The following is an 18,995-nucleotide window of genomic DNA, read 5'->3' as shown; positions in this document are numbered from 1 at the left end:
TAACGGGATGTGCGCTCGGGAGTACTGCAAGTTCAGGCATGAGTGTTCCAAATGAGGCAGTAGGCACGCACTGGTCAATTGCTTTGGGGAGGGCCAAGCCATCAAGGGGTACAGAAGTGGCAGCAAGGGGGGTTTATTGCAAGTGGGCAGCAGTGGGTACCTTTCACAGGGGGGCAGGGGGCAAGAAGGGCTGGGCAGGAGGGCTCATCCACCGGTTTGGCCAGACAAGCTAGTGGCAGCCTTACAGGGTTATGGCAACCAGAATGCTGCAAAGATCTTGCGAGAAGGGTTTCAACAGGGTTTTCATCTGGGGTATGAGGAACCTAGGGTCAGGAGGTGGGCAGACAATTTGCAATCGGCAATGGAACACCCCACAATAGCACAGGAAAAATTGGATAAAAAGTGTGTGAGGGTCACATGGCGGCCCCTTTGAGGATTGGCCTTTGAACAATTTGATTGTTTCTCCCATTGGTGTTGGGCCAAAGGAGGAAAGGGGGTTCCGCTGAATTCAGCATTTGTCATGGCCAGAAGGGAGTTTGGTGAATGACTTCATCAATAAAAAGGAGGCTACTGTGACATATTTGTCAGTTGATCTGGCCATGTCACTGGTTGTGACCACGGGTGCAACGGCACAAATGGCAAAATGCGACATAAAATCAGCTTTCTGCTTGCTTCCAGTCCACCCGGATGATTGGGATCTCCTGGGTATCAATTTCAAAGAAAAATGGTATGTGGACAAGGCATTGCCGATGGGCTGCTCTATGTCATGTGCATTATTTGAGTGTTTTAGCACGTTTCTCCAGTGGCTTTTTTCTAATCGCACGGGTCACCAGTTAGTAACACATTATCTGGATGACTTCATTTTGTGGGCACTTCAGACTTCACCCGAGTGACAGGCAGCTCTGGACAGCTTTAAAGAGATCATGAGGAAACTAGGTGTGCCTTTGGCGCCAGAAAAGATGATGGGGCCCAGCCAGCTCTTTCGGTTTTAGGCATTGAAGTGGACTCACAGCAGATGCAGGTATGCTTGCCAGATGATAAACAGCAACAAATGCTGGGGCTGTTGACAGCGATGCTAGCAAAGAGCATAGTCACAGTGAAGGAGATTCAGGTACTGTTGGGACATGTCAATTTTCCCTGCCGGATGGTGAGAGTAGGAAGGATATTCTGTAGGAGAATAGGCAGGGCACTCACAGGACAGAGATCGCCACACCACCACGTATGCCTCTCAGTGAGGGTGAGAGAAGACTTGAGGATGTGAACGTTTTTCTTTTAGGATTTCAATGGCTGCCCTTGGCAAGGAGGGTGACATGTTTTGGGATGTACACATTTTTTCGGACGCGGCAGGCAGCAAAGGTTTTGGCCTTTATTGGCAAGGAAAGTGGTGGGCGGAGCAGTGGCAGGCAGAAGGGGGTGGGGGAGTAGGAGCATTGCATCATTGGAGTTCTTTCCTCTAGTAGTGGCAGTGACATTGTGGGGGGAACAGTTGGCACATAGGAGGGTGACGTTCAGGATAGACAACATGGCAGTTGTAGAGATTGTCAACTGAAATTGCTGCGAGTGTTCCTTCTGGGCTGTTTGCGCCATGATATAGCGTTCAGAGCTTTGCATGTGCCAAGGATGGACAATGACATAGCGGATGGTTTGTCTCATTCACAGAGGGGGAGATTCTGTGGGCTAGCAATGGCCGCAGACTGGACTCCAACCCTCATACCCCAGCAGTTGTGGTACGTAGGTAACACAGGATGCTACAACTGATGGTAGGGTCCCTAGCACAATCCATGAGGCTAGCATATTGCTTAGCTTGGGAGGATTTTCTACGCTCAGGAGCCCAGCAACGTTCCAAGTGGGAGATTTTAAGGGAAGATGTGGTTCTGTTTATGTTGGATTTGATTGACAAGGGGTTATCCAGGGTGACGATCATGGGTGAGTTGGCAGGGATTGCATTTGTAGTGAAGTTGTTATAGATCTACGCGCCATCCGCTGGGGAGATTGGTACATGAATGCTGGAGGGGTGGGCTAGAGAGCAGGGTCAGGGGCATCGGGCTAGGAAACCTCTGTCATGGAACTTGCTGGGCAGGGTGATTCAGACTTTACCGACTGTGTGCTTGTACGACTATGAGGCGAGCCTCTTTTCCATGATAATGGTGTAGATGTTCTATGGAGCATTTTGAGTATCAGAGTTGTTGGGTCCCAGGTTGGGGGCTGGTCTTGATTGGTAGGAGGTGGTGCTGCGTCACATCAGCGTGTGCATATGGCTGCGTAAGTCAAAGACGGATCTGAGAACCCCAGGAAAATGGGTCTCACTTAAGGCTTCGGACCCACAGTTGACTTGCCCTTGCAGGTGGGAATGGAAATGGAGGACACTATCTAGGTCACAGACCGGGTTGGTCTTTTTGCATGCAAATGGAAGTAGAGTTACGGCGTTTCCGCTACTGGTGGTCCTGCAGAAAGCGCTCATGGAGTTGGGTATCAATTCCAAGGATTGTGGTACGCATTCATTCAGGATTGGGCGGCTTCAGAAGCAAATAACAGGGGGTGGTGGTGGGGGGATATTATAAGGCTGGGGAGATGGTCATCGGATTGTTGCAAACGGTATGTTCCCAGCCGGGGTGGTTTAGCGGGATTGGGTTTTCTTCCTCATGTTCACGCAGTTTTTCTTGTTTCAGGTTCTGTGGCTGCCCCCCCCCCCCCGCCAGAGAGATGTCCATTTGGATAGTGGGGCATTCCTTTGTGAAGTGGGCCCAGGCCCAGGCCTGAGCCAATTACCTTGGAGAGAACTTGGGTTGTAATAAAGATCTGTTTAAAGTGTCTTGGAGGGGACGAGGGTACGAGGGGGCATGCTGTAGAAGGAGCTGGTACAGGCTCTGAATGGTTTATTGGTGGCTGGTAGGTGCCCCGACATATAATTGATTCATTTGGTGGAAAACGACATGATAAGAGAGAAGAGGATAGTAATAATGAGGAGCATGAAGAGGGACCTGGCCCTGATAAAGCAGCAGTGGTCTGGGCGCTCTGTCATTTGGATGGAGTTTATAGCCTGCAGGGTGTGGAGGGGTGCAGTTAATCCCTGGCAATTGACAGGACCAGGAGAAAATTCAATACGGAAATGGTCTGTTTTTGCAGGGAAGGTGGGTTTGGGAGAATTGCTCATTAAGAAATCAGATTTGATGCAGTTTAATTTTTCAGAGGTGATGGTGTTCTCCTGTCCCGTATGGGCATGGATTTATATTTGTTGGAAATTAGAGAGGTACTGCCCAGGGTGTTGAATGTATAGGGTTGCTAAAGACTAATTTCTAAGTTGAGGAAGGGGGGCAGCAAAAAGGGGAGGCAGCGTTTCCACCTACGCTCCTGCTTTTTACTGGGTGGTGGGTGTGTTAAAAAGTAGCTTGGATTGGCAGTAGATTTTGGTTAAGTTTTGGAAGTTTGGGAGCATAGGCAGGGAAAGGATAGGCAGGTGGGCTAAGTTTAGAGTAGATGTTTGGTAGTTACAGTTACAGAAAGGCAGGAAGGGGTTTTGGGTTTCAGGGGAAAGCAGGATTTGTAACTGTAATAATGTGTAATGGGATTGTTATGTAATGTTATTAAGATACTAGCTTACCCGTCCCACGTTGCTGCGATCTCAGAAGAAAGGAAATGCAAGGAAACTTGTTATGATAACATTCAATTTACATTGTGTCATTTTTATTGAAACGTATTCATTTTAATATGGAAAACATTTCAACGTTTTGTTTTAATTCTATTTATTTATCCGAGTGCTTGTGGACACACAATATTTTTTGTTTTTTCATCTGGTGCGTACACGAATACATCAGAAGGTTTTCCGACGCGTGAGCTGGCCACATACAGTTGTCCATGTGAGAAGCACGGATTCTCCAAATCTAGTCCACACACTTGCAGCGATTGTCCTTGTGCTTTGTTGATGGTCATTGCAAAAGCGAGTCGCATCGGAAACTGTAAACGTTTGAATTCAAAAGGCATATCTGTTGGGATCGTTGAAATACGTGGCAACAGTACATCTTCCCCCTTGAATTTCCCTTTCAAAATTGTAGCTTTGATGACATTGTTCATCATGTTTTTCACCAAAAGTCTTGTACCGTTGCAAAGTTGTGGTGGATTGATGTTTGGGAGAAGAATGATAGGCACGCCAATTTTCAATGTTAAAATGTGCGGTGGCATACCTGGCAAATCCAGTGAATTCAAGAATTCCGTTGGGTAATTGACAACTTCGTCTTGATTCATCACAGTATCAATGGACTTATACGTTGTCGCTTCGCCTGGTATTCCGTAAATGGAAAAATTCAGTATTTGAAAGATTATGAGGGATCTGGGAGGGCCGATATTTAAAAAAAAAATTATGACAGAAACCTTTGCAGGAGTGTACTCAACAACTTCCCAAAGTTTCATGGCGATCGGATGCATGGTGTAGTAATGCATAGAGGACAAACAGACAGACAGACAGACATACATTCGTTTTAATATATATATACTCGCTTAACCCGTCGCGCGCTGCTGCGATCTCCGAAGAAAGGAAATTCAAGGAAACTCATTATGATAACATTTAATTTGCATTGTGTCATTTTTATTGAAACGTATTCATTTTAATATGGATAACATTTCAAAGTGTTGTTTTAATTCTATTTATTTATTCGAGTGCTTGTGGATAAGAGATTTTTGTTTTTCCGTCTGGTGCGTATATCAGTATTTGAAAGATTATGAGGGCTCTGGGGGGCTTATATTAAAAAAATGTATGCCAGAAACCTTCGCGGGAGTGTACTCAACAACTTCCCAAAGTTTCATGGCGATCGGATGAATGGTGTTTTAATTCTATTTATGTATTCGAGTGCTTGTGGATACGCGATTTGTTGTTTTTCCGTCTGGTGCGTACATCAGTATTCGAAAGATTATGAGGGCCCTGGCGGGCTGATATTTAAAAAATGTTTATGCCAGAAACCTTCATGGGACTGTACTCAACAACTTCCCAAAGTTTCATGGTGATCGGATGAATGGTGTTGTAATGAATAAAGGACAAACAGATAGACAGACATACTTTCGTTTTTATATATATAGATTGGCAGGGTGGGGGATTTGATGTGGGAATCGTTGGGGCAGGGGAACAAGGGATCAGTTATTTGATGTATAGTGAGATTGTAGTTTTGTAAGGCAGCTGCCAGTGTTAATTATTGTGATACGCACCTGTTTCAATAATGCGGCCTTTTACACACACAAATAGGTCTCGGTTTGGCTTGACCCCCTCCCTCCCAAGGGGGGTTTGTGGGGCAGCTGAACCCGGTGAGGTCTGCCCCCTGGGCACATTGGAAGGGGGTGGAGCTGGCCATTTTGCACATTGGGTTACTTTTGGGAATAGTCCAACTGTAGCGCAAATAGGTAATAAAGTCAGGGTCCTCGCACTCCCAGCCACCATTTTAGGTACAGGTGACCTGGTGGCTGGAGCGGTGTGGGTAGAAGTAATTTTTGTCCCTCCCACACTAATTTTTGGCATTAGGTATGTTTTGTGCCTGTCGGCAGCCAGCAGAGAGCAGCAGAGAGCTACGGTGAGCGCGGTGGTCAGCGGTCAGAGGAGTCGGCAGCAGAGGAGCACAGCAGCAGGTAGCAGAGAAGCCACAAGAGAAGGGGGGGCAGAAGTCGGCGTTCTCGGGCTCCTGCCGCTTCCAGCTGCACTTTGCCGCTCCCGTCCCTTCTTCCGCAGCACCGGAGCCAGAGCTGGAGCCGGAGAGCTGGAGAGCCGTGAAGTGTGAAGCGGCCGAGCTCCAAGCCCCCTCGCTCCATGGTCTCCGCATTTCCGGCTGAAGGATTGAGCACAGATGCACAGGAGCTTCATCCCCGCGGTGTTTGGCGGCTCAGCATTGAGGTAAGAGGAGGAGGGGAGGGCACAAGCGCGGCCGCCGTTAGAGGCGGTAGCAAAGTAAGAGCCCGGGGAGTTAGATCAAGGGAGGCTGTCTTACTAGGTTTTTCAGCCTGCGGTCCCCCTGTGCGCTCCGCTTTTTGCCCCCCCCCCCGCAAGGACTAAAACGGACCAAGCCTGCACCTTGCTTCGTAATCAAAACTGCCCAGCTAACAAGCTAACAACACAAATGCCAAGGGCAGGTGTAAATCGTACCCCGCGGGGAACAGCAGACACTCATCAACTCATCGGTTTTGCCATCCGCCCGCCCACCACTACCGCCCACCGCCTACCATCACAGTCACAAAACCCCAACCAGCAAACCAGCAATCCAGCTCGTAAACCAACTTGCAAAACCAACCATTACAAAAGATAAGAGATAAGAGAAGGATAGTTCCGACTTATCGACAGCATACCGACAGAACCCGACGGAACCCTCAGCCCAGGTTGCCCCTCAAACGAAAGGAACAATCACACTGCCCAAACTTGAAGTATCTTGATCATGAGATCCGGGAAGATATGAGGCGAGGAAAATCCAGCTGAAAAACTACAGGCAAAGTCAAAAAAGGCCAAGGGGGACCCTCCGGGCACCATTAATGAGGTAGATGATGGGTCCGCCGCAGGCGGGGGTAAGAGCCTTAAGAAGTCATTCCCGGAGGGACAAGGCATCAGTTCAACAGTCCTCGCAAAATCCCCCCCCGGCTCGAAACTCCAACGTGACAAATCCGGATTGCAGAGCCCTGATGCGGGAACCAAGGGACTTCACAAGGTCAGCAAAGTCTGTAGCCCCATAGCCAAGAATAAGGAACTATCGGATCACGACGCCACGCCATTACTGAACCATAAAGCTCAAGCCGCACACTCCAAATCAAGCAAACGGGCATTGATTATAGACTTTCTTAAAGTCTGTCAAAGATTCTCGACTGGGAATGGAACGGAACTTCCTCCACACGATGCTAGCTCAAAATGTAATAGTACTCAGCGCAAAGCGCTCAAGGAGGGCACGAACAAAGGCGCCATATCGCCAGCATCACCATCACTTCACATAAGGTGTTATAGCGAACCTCGCAATGCCTTTAAAACTAAAATAAGAAGGATCTCTGGGAGTGGGGGATCTGGTCCTCCTGGGTCGCATGACCAAATTACCCGACAACTAGCCAATGGCTCAGACCAAACCAGGGGGCACCCAATTCCCAAGCCTCAACAAACAGCTCAAATATCACTGGCTCGCGCCTTAGTCCATTGGACCCCGGACGCAAGCAATGACTCGGTCTTTATAGAGCAAAGCCCACAATCCATCCAGAAAACGACCCCGATAACAACCAAGCAATGCCCTTCTCAAACAAACACAAACAGTAAACTGCATTCAAAACTCGCTGCCATCTGTAAATTCTCCCAGTAAATCGAGCTGCCAGCTCATATCGGCTCTAGATAAAGAGCATCATCTTCCATCTGTCAGATTAGTAATGGAAGATACCGATGCCATCAAACACAGATCTTTGGACTGGGGTGAATGTGTGACATTGATCCACATTCTGTCCATCATGTTTGTGTTTGCATCAAACACAGTGAGACATTGTACCCATAGGAAGAAAACGTAACCGCAAGTGAGATCGTAGAATTGGAACGGAGTATGCGTGAGTTCGCAGCTCAATGTGACCAAAGCCTGGCAAGGAGGAAGGCAATGTCAAAAGGTCATCGTTAAGGAGCGCGCAACTGTGTGAGCATCGCAATCAACTAGATCCTTCTGTGCATCCTTTTACCCCACCCAAGCTTACCCATACACAGGGGGAAAAATTAGAGAGCACTCAAACGACCTCTATTTGGCCGCAACTATTAAAGACAATGGAAACCATAGGCTTCGCTATATCCTACCATGCGGACAAATTGGACACGCAAGTCAACCTGCTTAACCTTTTGGCCTTTCACGTTCAGGGCATTGAATCAAACTTAAAAGACCTAAACAATATGATCACGAAGGTGCAACTCAACAAAGACTCCACCTTCTATACTTGCCACTGTTCAGACATAATAGACAAACTGGCCACAGTACCAAGCCTGATGACGCAGATATTGGGGGCTGTCACGGAATCCTCAACGGACTCACTTATTGCAACCACTACAACCATAAGACAAGCAACCAGCCAACAGCACGCTAAAGAGGGTCCAGGTAGGCCGCCTGAGGTTAGCAGCGGCGAAGCAAACTTGGAAACCCAAGACCAATCATACCCCTCCACATCTAATGACATCACGACGCCAGCAACCGCACACGAACATACCCTAGCTGACCACGGAGAGGAAGCATATCCAACTCGGGCATCCCCACAAATTGCGGTACTCAGTCCCAATCTTACTGTTCAGGTACATGCGCTTACCAAAAGGGAAAGGAAGCGCCAAAGGAAAGCTAGAAAAGCAAAAGCACACAGGCGAGGCGCATCATCAAAGCCCCTCAAAAAAACCAACAACGACCTCAGCAACAGCGAAGATAAAGAGCAGTTAGAGGGTGCCCCACCTCAAATTAGAACAACTCCACAGAAGGGGCCTACCCTAAAAGGCTTACCCCTTGACAAGGATATAACCCCCCTAAAAAGAGCCATAAATTGCACAAATTCAATTCAGAACGCAATAAAACGTTCAGCATCTTCAACCCACCCAAAGAAAAGCCAATTTGCAAGTCATCAATTGACGAGCAAGTCATTAACACAAACATCAAGCGAAGAAAAAGTTGAAAGGATACCATCTTATCCATTCAAGTATCAGAAAACAAAAGACAAGTTGGCATAGACAAACTCGCAAAGATCAAGGAACCAAATCCACGAGACCTGCAGGAGGGAGAAACACAAGCTCCACAAGTCCTAGTCCTCAATGAACAAGCAATCATAAGCAGTGCACAGCCAGTTAATCAGCACACCTTAGAGCCAAAGATGGACCGGGAAGGAACGTCTCCCCCATTCATCAAAGTGTGCAGACGACCAAAAATTCAAAAGCGGCATATTTTAAGCAATAAAATTGAGCTAATTCCGAAATATTGCTCAAGAGGGACCCATGACATCTGGAACAGAGGGGCAATTTTAAGACTCCTAGAGGAATTACCAGGCCTGAGTCATTTAAAATCATGCGATTTGGAATTAGTAGAGTTTAAACCAAACCCTTTCCAACCAGGCTCCGATTCCACGATAACAACTTGGATTGATCACACCGTCACAGAACTAATCCTGACCCATTGGGAGGATTTTGCCTCATGGGGTATTGATCTAAAAAAAGTGGAGCCAGCTCGATATCCCAGTCCGTTGCGGAAACAAAATCCAAAACGAGGCCTCCTAAAAAACGCTAAAGGACCAGAGTTAAGAGGCAGCATAGAAGAAGAAGGCCACCAACTCAGGCAAATTACAATCACGATTGCCCGTCAGGTGAATTACCTGCCCGAAAGGCACCAACAGGCCCCTCTGGCATCAATCCAAAGGAACACAGACTAAATCAACAGTAGACCAATGGTTGGGAAAGAGCAGGGCTGCACGTTCTGCTCATGGAACGTCAATGGTCTAAAAGCGAAGCTAGAGGAAGAAGACTTTATAGAGTTTATTACTCAATTTAAAATACTAATGCTCCAGGAAACTTGGCAGACTGAAAACACGCCTCTTGTGGGATACAAAGAATTCTTTACACCAGCACATTAGGAGGTCCGCTCCGGCAGGGCAAAAGGAGGCCTATCTATTTTCATATCGACGGATCTTCTATGGCAACTCAGTCATATTGACCTAGATTCTACATGGATGCAATGCGTTAAAACTGAAATTTCCCCAAATATGGGCCTCCTGATCGTGAACCTCTATATGCACCCCGGTGGAAAACATAAGGGGAAGATAAAACAACTAGTTACTGCAATCAACGCGCTAAAGTCCACCTATCCAAGCGAAAACATGCTTATGACAGGAGACTTTAATATGAATCTAATTCAACGTCAGGAGGCAAGCCTCCCTACCCATATAGCCCCTCGGCAGGGCAACCTTTGCAGACAAAGTGCAATAGGAAGGAAATGCGCCATGGAGTTGGAAGCCCTCCAATTGTACACCTTAAATGGAAGGGGTCATCTGGATACACCGGCTGCCCTAACAAGGGTTTCTAAAAATTCAGGATCAACCATAGACTATACTCTGGCTGACCCCCACCTATTCCTTTACATCAGAGACTTCCATATCCAGGAACGTGAGGAAAGTGATCATTTCCCACAGACCTTCACCTTGACAATTGAAGCAAAAAAGTCTGAGCAAGCGCTGCCTCTATCCTTGAACACCCAAATCTTCAACTTACAACGGCTAAATTGGAATGAAGAATACCTCTCCAATCTAATGGCGTCATGCCATGCATTGCTTCCACTATCTGACACATCAAAGGATATAATAAAGATCTGGGAGTCCTTTGTAGTGGACCTAAACAAGAAATTCCAATTAAACCACAGAGGACAAAAGGCCATAAGAAACAGAGGAGGGAAATGGTACACCCCAAAGCTGCGACAATTAAAAAGGCAAATAAATGCATTTCTCAGGGCTGAACGAAAAAATGATTCTCACTTTTCACAACATGCTCTGAAAATAATTGTAGCCTTAAAAAAAGAGCTAAAAAGAGAGACCAATATGGCCAAGAGAATGCATAGGGAAAAACTAGCGTGCACTATACTCCATGCTAGTAAGCTGCAGAACGGAAAAGACTTTTGGGCAAAAATAAACTTTATGCTCAACGGTAAACATCGACAGTTCAACTCAGACATGACTGACCAGCTTTGGTGTAGCCACATCGACTTATTATACAACTTCACACTTGATACATCATTAGACAATAAAGTTGCGCCTCTCCCGGAGCGTGCCCTGTCAAGCCTGAGAACAACGACAGACTCAAAGCCCTCTGACCCCAAAGCCACCTGCGAACCGCCAATAACAAAGCATACAGGTGACACCGACCTGATGACACTAACGCAGGTCTCTAACACCATAAAATCATTGAGAGCAGATGGAGCTCCCGGACCAAATGGTCCCCCCAACGCCCTATTCAAGAAAGACCCCACATATTGGGCCAGCCAATTACTCCCTTTATTTTGTCATAGTGTAAAGACCGGTAATATTCCCTAATTGTGGAGGGGCAGCATTTTACATCCAATACATAAATCTGGGTCTCGCTCTGACCCTAACAACTACAGGCTAATAGCCTTAATAGATGTGGAGGTAAAGATCTATGCGTCAAATTTACTGGTAGAATTGGAGGCTTGGTAAGCAGCATAGGACTAATCCCCCCGACTCAAACAGGTTTTCGCCCAGGATGGGTACCCTCACAAACTTATCTGAAATAATCCTACTAGCAAAAAGGGCAATTGATAACTCTAACTCGCTGTATACCTGTTTTTTGGACTTAAAAGCGGCCTTTGATAAAGTGCCAAGATCCAAACTCTGGGCCAAAATGAACGCCCGGGGTGCGCCGCCAAAGCTAATGGGAGCAATCATAGAGCTGTATTCACAAACCTGGGTCCAAGTGAAAAAAGGAGACGGCCGATGTCTGACAAAGAAATTTCACAAACTTAACGGCTTAAAACAAGGCTGCGTATTGGCCCCCTGCCTTTTCAACATTTACACTGTGGACCTAGAAAGCGATTTACGCTCTATTCAGGGAGATCCACCAAAATTGGGTAATTTACCCATAATGAGCCTACAATACGCAGACGACATAGTGCTTTTGCCACAAACTCCTCTCGGCCTACAACGTATGATCTCTAAGCTAGCGTCGTACCTCTTGAATGCGCAATTGACAATAAATCTCAAAAAAACAAATGTCTTATGTTTCTCTGGCTCTCGCAAGAAAAGACAAAAATTTGTCTGGAAGATAACCTCCACAACACTAACCCAGGTAGACCAATACAAATACCTGGGCATCTTACTGGACCATCAACTAAAATATAAACAGCACTTGGAACAGGGGAAATCAAAAGTTAAACAGCTCCAATTTGCCTTCAAAACAGTCCAAAAACATTTATGCGGAAATTCCACTGCCCACATTTTAAAGATCGTAGCTGCAAAATTTTTGCCATCACTCACATATGGCTCTGAGATGATGGCAACCCGGGACTCCACAGCGCTAAACCTCGCCCAATCTAGCCTCTTTAAAAACCTTTTCTCAATCCCGCGTTATACTTCGCAATCCCAAATACGCTTGGAATACGGTCTCACAAATCAGCTCCCGGCAAGACAAGGGGCCCTAGTCAAATATTACTGGCGAATGAGGGACGCAGAAGATCACTCCCTGGCTCATCTGTGCTGGCTGGAAGTGGAAAAACAGGCTGGACTTCCCAATTCTATATATAAGTCCCTCAGGCAAGCGCTTCAATCATTAGCATTGGAAGAATCCTGGCGTGCACCCATGACTTACACTGCTTTCAAACTGCGAACCAACAATGCAACCAAACAAGCGTCACTATTAATGGACAAAGCTGCAGTGGCTGGTAAAAGCCACGCCTGGTTTGTTCTGCCATCATACACCCATTTGAAGCCTCATCCATACTTGCAAGACTGCTTCAGGGACCATTACAAAAGGAAATTAAGCTTGCTAAGGTTGGGCTGCTTTGTGAGCAAAGATCTCACCCCCAAATGGCAACAGTCGTGGCCAACTTCCGACTGCCGCCTTTGTAACAACGGCGCAGAGTCATTACTGCATTTAATTTGTATATGCCCTGCACTTCAGAAACTAAGGAAAGTGCTTTTGTTACCACTCTTAAGAGTTGCTCAGGTGAGAACCTGCAGGGCGGCCGTCATCATATGCCTCAGTGGGTCTTGGATAAAACTATCTTGCAACACTATAAAATTTCTGGAGCATGCTGCTCAAGAGCTGGGAAATAAGGCCGCAACTAAAGAGGACTCAGGAAAATATGTCTGGACACAGCCGCCCATGGACTCACCCTTATTTTCCTAATGGACTCTCTTGTTCCCTTTCCCTAGCACTTCAATTCATGTCACAAAAGTGCACCCTGATCCAACTTACATTGCTTCCCCAAGTTTTACATTCCCCCTTACACCACTTTTTGAAAAGTCTGTGTAATTTTATGTCACAAAAGTGTACCCTGATCCAACTCATAACACTTCTCTAAGTTTTACTATTCCCCTTAGACCACTTTCCTGAAAAGCCCGTGTAATTTTATATTCCTTTTCTTTTCTTATCCTTTTTTGTTTTATTTCGACCTGAAGCTGTTTTTGTGTGGTTTTAAAAATGTAAATATTGACTAAATGGTGGTAAGCTCCACCCTTTTATGATTTTATTATAAATCAAATAAAAGTATTATTGTTGTTGTTGTTGTAATTTTTGTCCCTCCCACCCAAATGTTTGGCATTGGGGGATCTTATTCAGTGGGGGGGGCTAGGTTTGTTGAGATAGGTGCAAAGGGTTATGATAGTTATATACAAGTCGCTTGAGACAGGTGCAAGCGGGGGTATTAAAACAAATTTGGCCAGGAAGAAGTTTTTGGTTAAGTGTTGGAAGTTTGGGAGCAGGGGCAGGGAAAGGGTAAGCAGGTAGGCTAAGTTTAAAGTAGATGTTTGGTAGTTACATTCGCAGAAAGGCCGGTAGGGGTTTTGGGTTTCAGGGGAAAGCAAGATTTGTAACTGCAATAATGTGTAATGTGGTTATGTAATGGTATTATGTTATTGGAAGGCTGGGGGATTTGATGTGGGGGTCGTAGGGGCGGGGGGGGGGTGACAGGGGATCAGGTATTGGATGTATAGTGAGGTTTTAGTTTTGTAAGACAGTTGCCAGTGTTATTTATTGTGATATGCACCTGTTTCAATAAAGCGGCCTTTTATACACACAAATTGTTCTCGGTTTGGCTTGACCCCCTCCCTCCCAAACGCAATTTGTTTAAAGTAAACTGTGGAGATTCCACCTGATGCTCTCTTGCTGCCACCTCTCCTCATAAAATGTTGACACTGTCAAAGGAAAGCACACACTGCGCGCACTCTCTCATACATACACACAAACACTTATAAAAAACTTTGGTCAGCTTTTGGAACTCGGAGCTGCTTGCATTTTGCTGTTGCATCAAGTTGGTTAATGAATACAGTGTGTTTGCAGTTGCAGCCCAGCGCATGCACGGAGCAAAACAGTTAACAGAACTCTGCAGTTGCTCGGCCTGCAGATATATTTATTGTCCAGCTATTTCCATTTTTACTAATGCAATGGGGGTTGCCATTGATAAATAAACAGGACCGCATGCCTTGCATGAAGAAATGACAGCACTGGCTGCTTCATCTCCTTTCCGCTTGCCACACACACACATTTACTCGCCGTTTTGTCTGTATCGCTGTGGCATGTCTCTAGTATCCTTGTTTATTATATTTTTGAGGGTTTTCAGGGACCATGGGCCAACTGATCATTATTTCCTGCTAAGGGGATGAATTGGCATGGGGTCCCCTGCCTTGTGTGCTCAGAGTGCGCGCATGATAACATGACCCACCTGCAGCAGGGAACAGCTCGCTTCTAAAAAAACTAATCTCTTCTGTTGGACAAATCAGCCTGCGAGGGGGGCTCTTAACGAGGCAGGTTGCCCCCAACTCTGGACGACACAAATTTAATTCATACCTTTGGGGTTGTGCATTCAGCATTGCAACTAATTGCCTTGTATCTTCTAAAACCTGGTGTTAATATTAAAGTGGCCGCACATCCCCTATTAAATATTGAACTAATCATAAGTGTTGACTGAGCAACCAGACAATCTGGTGGTGACACTGTTACCAAATGCTCCTTAGTGTGCTAGGTTGGAAAACACGCAAGTAAGTGGTTTACAGAAGAGGTAGGATATTCTGACTTATTTAAAAGTGGTGGTTTTATGAAGAGGCTTTCATGTAGCGTGCAAGTGTATTTATTTCGCAATATATGCTTTCACCCATAGGCTCAGTGATTTTACAAATTAATTGCATTCCTTTTGTTTTTGGACTTCACCATCACAAGATTGGCCCCTACATGTTTAGGTCTGAAAAAGGTTTATCTCACATATGTTTTAAAAGTGTGATAGAGAGAAAATCTATACCTACCCTCTCCTTCTTTCAGAAAGGGACCAGCATGATTATTGGGCATTGGTTTATACACACAACAGCAGGGCCCTTGCTCTGAATGGTTCAGTGCTGCTGCTCCAGGTAGTGTTGGTTCTGCCCTCTAACCTTCCTGACTCTATTTTCGGCCAGAACAAACAGGCATTGAACTAGCGCTCTTTCAGGAAAAATCATGAGACCTGGCCATATCAAATGGTGCAGTGGCATGTGGGGCATCCGTGTGTAAGCTGTGACTGTCTCCAGTCCGGTTCACTTCCCCTTAGAGAAGCTTCCATATGCAATTTATTGGGCCCCCCATCCACCATGCCTATCTGTACCACTCTGAAGCCGAATGACATTATTGGTAAAAGGCATTCTTATTTACAATACCAATAGCTAAAACTCTTGTTTTTGTCCTGAAATGGAGTCCTGTAAGTATTTGAGGGTTCATAATTGTGCAGGGGTTAGTGAGTAGGGGTGCCAAGAGAGAAGGTCCAGATTTCTTTGTAACCACCTTACCTTCAGAATCACTGCTGATTCTTACAGCAGCTTTGTGTTGAAATTAATTTTGAAAGTATAGGTATGACGGATTTGTAATAAGGTTTTCCAAGGCCTTTGGTGCGAAATTCCTCATTTTCCGTCCTCTAGGCAGTGCTGCTAGCTGCTTCTCTAGTCCAGTCTGTAATTCCTCATGCTAAGTCCCTAAACAGTGCTGCTAGCTGCTTCTCTGGTCCCAGTGGCAATTACTCATTCTTAGTCCTCCAGACAGTGCTGAAGCTGATTTTCTGGTCCTAGTGGGATTCCTTATTCTAAGTTCTCCAGGCAGTGCTGCTAGCTACTTCTCTGGCCTCGTCAGTAATTCAACATTCTAAATCCCCTAGACAGTCCCCGGGAGCTCGGGGATATCTACCAGCCCGAGCTTCAGCTGCTTCTCTGGGCCCAGTGGTAATTCCTCATTCTAAATCCTCTAGGCAGTGTAGCTATCTGCTTCTCTGTTACCATAATTAACTCCCCTATTCTAAGTCCTCTAGGCAGTGTTGCAGATGTGTCTCTGTCCCAGTGGTACTTCCTCATTCTGAGTCCTCTAGACAATGCTGCAGCTGCTTCTCTGGTCCCAGTCGTAATTCATCAGTCTAAGCTCTCTAGGCACTACTGCAGCTGAGTCTCTGTTCATGCATCCGCTACACTCCAAACCAAAGCACATAGATAAAAGACATTGCTATTTACAATGTCAATAGCTCTACCTCTCACAAATGCGAGACCTATTGCATTGCAAATGCTTGTTTCTTTTCAGGGCTATCTTGGTGCCCCTAATAGCTTGCAGTATGGCTTCCATGTCTGTCCTTTTACTCTATCTGTGTCAGGTACTGCCTCAGTGAGAAAAGGTAGAGCAGCCCCCTGAACAGCCTTCCATCTTAGTCTGATCCTGGTGGCCCGCTTTCTCCTTCACCATCCCAAAATGTCAAAACCTTTTTCGGCGGTCTGCTTTTTCGCTGGAACTGTGTGTCAGTGCATTCCGGGGAAAGCAGGTGCAGAGACTCAAACTGTATGCTATAGGCAGACGAGTCAGCCCCTTCCTCAGTCAAGCTGTAAATGGTGATGAAGGTGGGATCATTTTGGTGTGAGACTCCCCCAGGTAGGCTCCGCAGCAAGTGATGTAAACCTTGTGTCAAGGGAGGGGAAGCTGGATTTCCTTACCGGCCCCGGGAGCTCGGGGATATCTACCAGCCCGAGGCCAAGAAGGTGCATTGGATGGGAATATTGCCACCAGGGTCATCACCTCACGCCATCAAAGTGCCTTGCAACCTTAGGGGCTGGAAGTAGGGAAGTAGGCAGGGGCGGCTCCTCGTCTAAGGCAGAGGAGCCCCACTGCTCTCAGAGCAGTAGCAAAGGGAAAAATAAAATTACAATAACAAGGTTATTATCATATTATTTTTCATTGCTGCAGGGCTAGGTTAGGGTGGGCGTGGCTGGTGGCTAAGGGAGGAGGAATGGACTGTGCCCAAGTGATTGGCTGGCCGTCTCGGGCCGGCCAAACAGTCATGTGCACTTTGCATGTTCCCCACACAGGCTGCACTGCAACCTGGGTGGGGAACGTGCACAGGTTCCCCATCCCTGTCTGAGTACTGAACCACTGCGCTCAGACCAATCACAATGCTGCATTGCAGGGGTTAGTGACAATATGGTTCAACCAGTGTGTCTTGGTTTCTAGAAGCCCTCTGAAAGTTTTAAGGGGGCAAGATTGTGCAGCATTGTGGGGTTGGGTGCTGGAGCCACGTGCTCTAGCATTCACTATCTTTGGCTTACAAGACACTCCCCTTTTGATCATATCAGTCTTATTGCTGTCTTGCTCTCTTAATTACATTGAAATTAGAGTTGGTATCTTGCAGCCTTAGTTCGTGTAACACTGAGCAGTCCTAGCAGCTGGGCTGACATGGCAGAAAAAAATCTTCCCACAGCTGGACCTCAGACACAGGCCTGTGGCCCAGTGTCCGAATGTTCGACTTGAAAATCCCATCCTGAATACTGTGACAAATTCAACTGCCATCTAGAGAAAAGCATTTGCATGACACAGCTGTAGATCATTTCCTTTGTGCCATTTTACTACTCAGAAAGTTACTTTATGTTGTACAGACTGTAAACGTGAACACTTGTGTTGCATAGGTACCAAGTTTCCCAGGCCAAAGCTTTACTAGTTAGTCAGTCCCGTTTTTTCCCAAGTCCTAGAGTTCTCAAAAAAGATTAAAGAAAACTGGCACAAACTAACTAATCCAACAAGGGCCTGGGAAACTTGGCATCCAGGGTGTGGGACAAATCTGCTAATGACAGAGAAGGAAAACTTTCATGTAACGAAGTATTCTCAATTTAACAAAACACAGATCATCTCACAACTAGCTTCCCAAAATTCCCCATCTCGTTTGCAGCTGAATTGGTGGTACACATTTTGAAAAACAAACATGTATCTAGAGGATTTCCCACAGACACAATTTGCCTGTAAAATGCAGATGATATTTATGCAGAAAAAAATGCTCGAAACTGGGTGAAAACTTGCAGAGATAGGGGAACTAATACAGACCTCTATTTATTACATATTAAGAGACCTCTTCATGGTGCATTAATACCGCACACTGTAATTTCCAAATTGGAAGCATTAGTAATTTCAGATGCAGCATTACGTCAGGATTAGGTGCCGAGGAATGGAACAAGAACGCTTCAAAGGTCTAGGAAATGAAAACTTGTGAATTTACATACGTAACTGTATGTAACAAAAATGGCTCGCTGCATAAATTCATCAGTTATGGTGAATGATGCTTTGATCATTTGCAATTTTTTACCTTAAAAGAAATCACAGGGCCTGAACCGAGACTTTGTAAATACCCAAAAAGTAGTAATTTAACTCAAAAATATAAATTGTTCAAACGTGTATAGCCCCTCAATGTGGCAAAGACGTGTAAGTTGCACTTTTGGAGTAAATTTACAGACTGATTTTGTGAACCTTTGCAAGCCTATGAAACCCAGCCATTTTCTAAAAGTGTAAATGACTCAAAAGCTTAAGTTACCTTTGTGAATCAGGACCAGTATTTGGTTGGACTTACCCTGCTCGGCTTCTCTGGCGCTGTCATCAGCGGCTGTTTCTCCATTTTGCTATCAGGCTCTCCCAGGGTTGCTCTCTGTAAGCAGTCGTGTATGTCTGAGGATGCCATGGACTGCAGCCGAAGGCCATGAGACATCATGATGCCGTCCCCTCTTTTAAAACTTGAGCTGGGCACAGTGAAGACAATAGACCTTATTATATGTCATGCCAGTTCCCTGCGGGTCAACATAGGAGGCCAAATTTACAAAATATTTAGCAAGCTCTGTTTATCTCACTGTAGAGCACAGCTCCACATTCGTCATGGGGATTGAATAACAGACTGCAGTTCTTCAAGAAATCGGCGCGGTTAGTCAGCTGTTTATGGCCATTCAATGTTAATAACATCATTCAACGAGGGAGAGTTGTTTTAATATTTTTTTATATGATGTTTAGA

The 18,995-nt window shown here is 45.8% G+C and overlaps 1 protein-coding gene across 1 annotated transcript in view; it reads right to left on the bottom strand.

The window, feature by feature from the left end:
* The window catches only part of LOC144791350 (solute carrier family 2, facilitated glucose transporter member 11-like), a 736,021-nt gene extending 717,352 nt beyond the window's left edge, over positions 1-18,669 (bottom strand). Inside the window, exon 1 of the mRNA XM_078666027.1 lies at positions 18,564-18,669. Within this exon, the coding sequence (XP_078522153.1) occupies positions 18,564-18,608 (45 nt within the window). The 5' untranslated portion in view covers positions 18,609-18,669. The remainder of the gene's footprint in view (positions 1-18,563) is intronic.
* Positions 18,670-18,995: the final 326 nt, after the last annotated feature.

Source organism: Lissotriton helveticus, chromosome 11 (genome assembly GCF_964261635.1).
Source record: "Lissotriton helveticus chromosome 11, aLisHel1.1, whole genome shotgun sequence".
Taxonomy (NCBI): Eukaryota; Metazoa; Chordata; class Amphibia; order Caudata; family Salamandridae; genus Lissotriton; species Lissotriton helveticus.
This window is presented reverse-complemented; position numbering and strand designations above follow the sequence as displayed.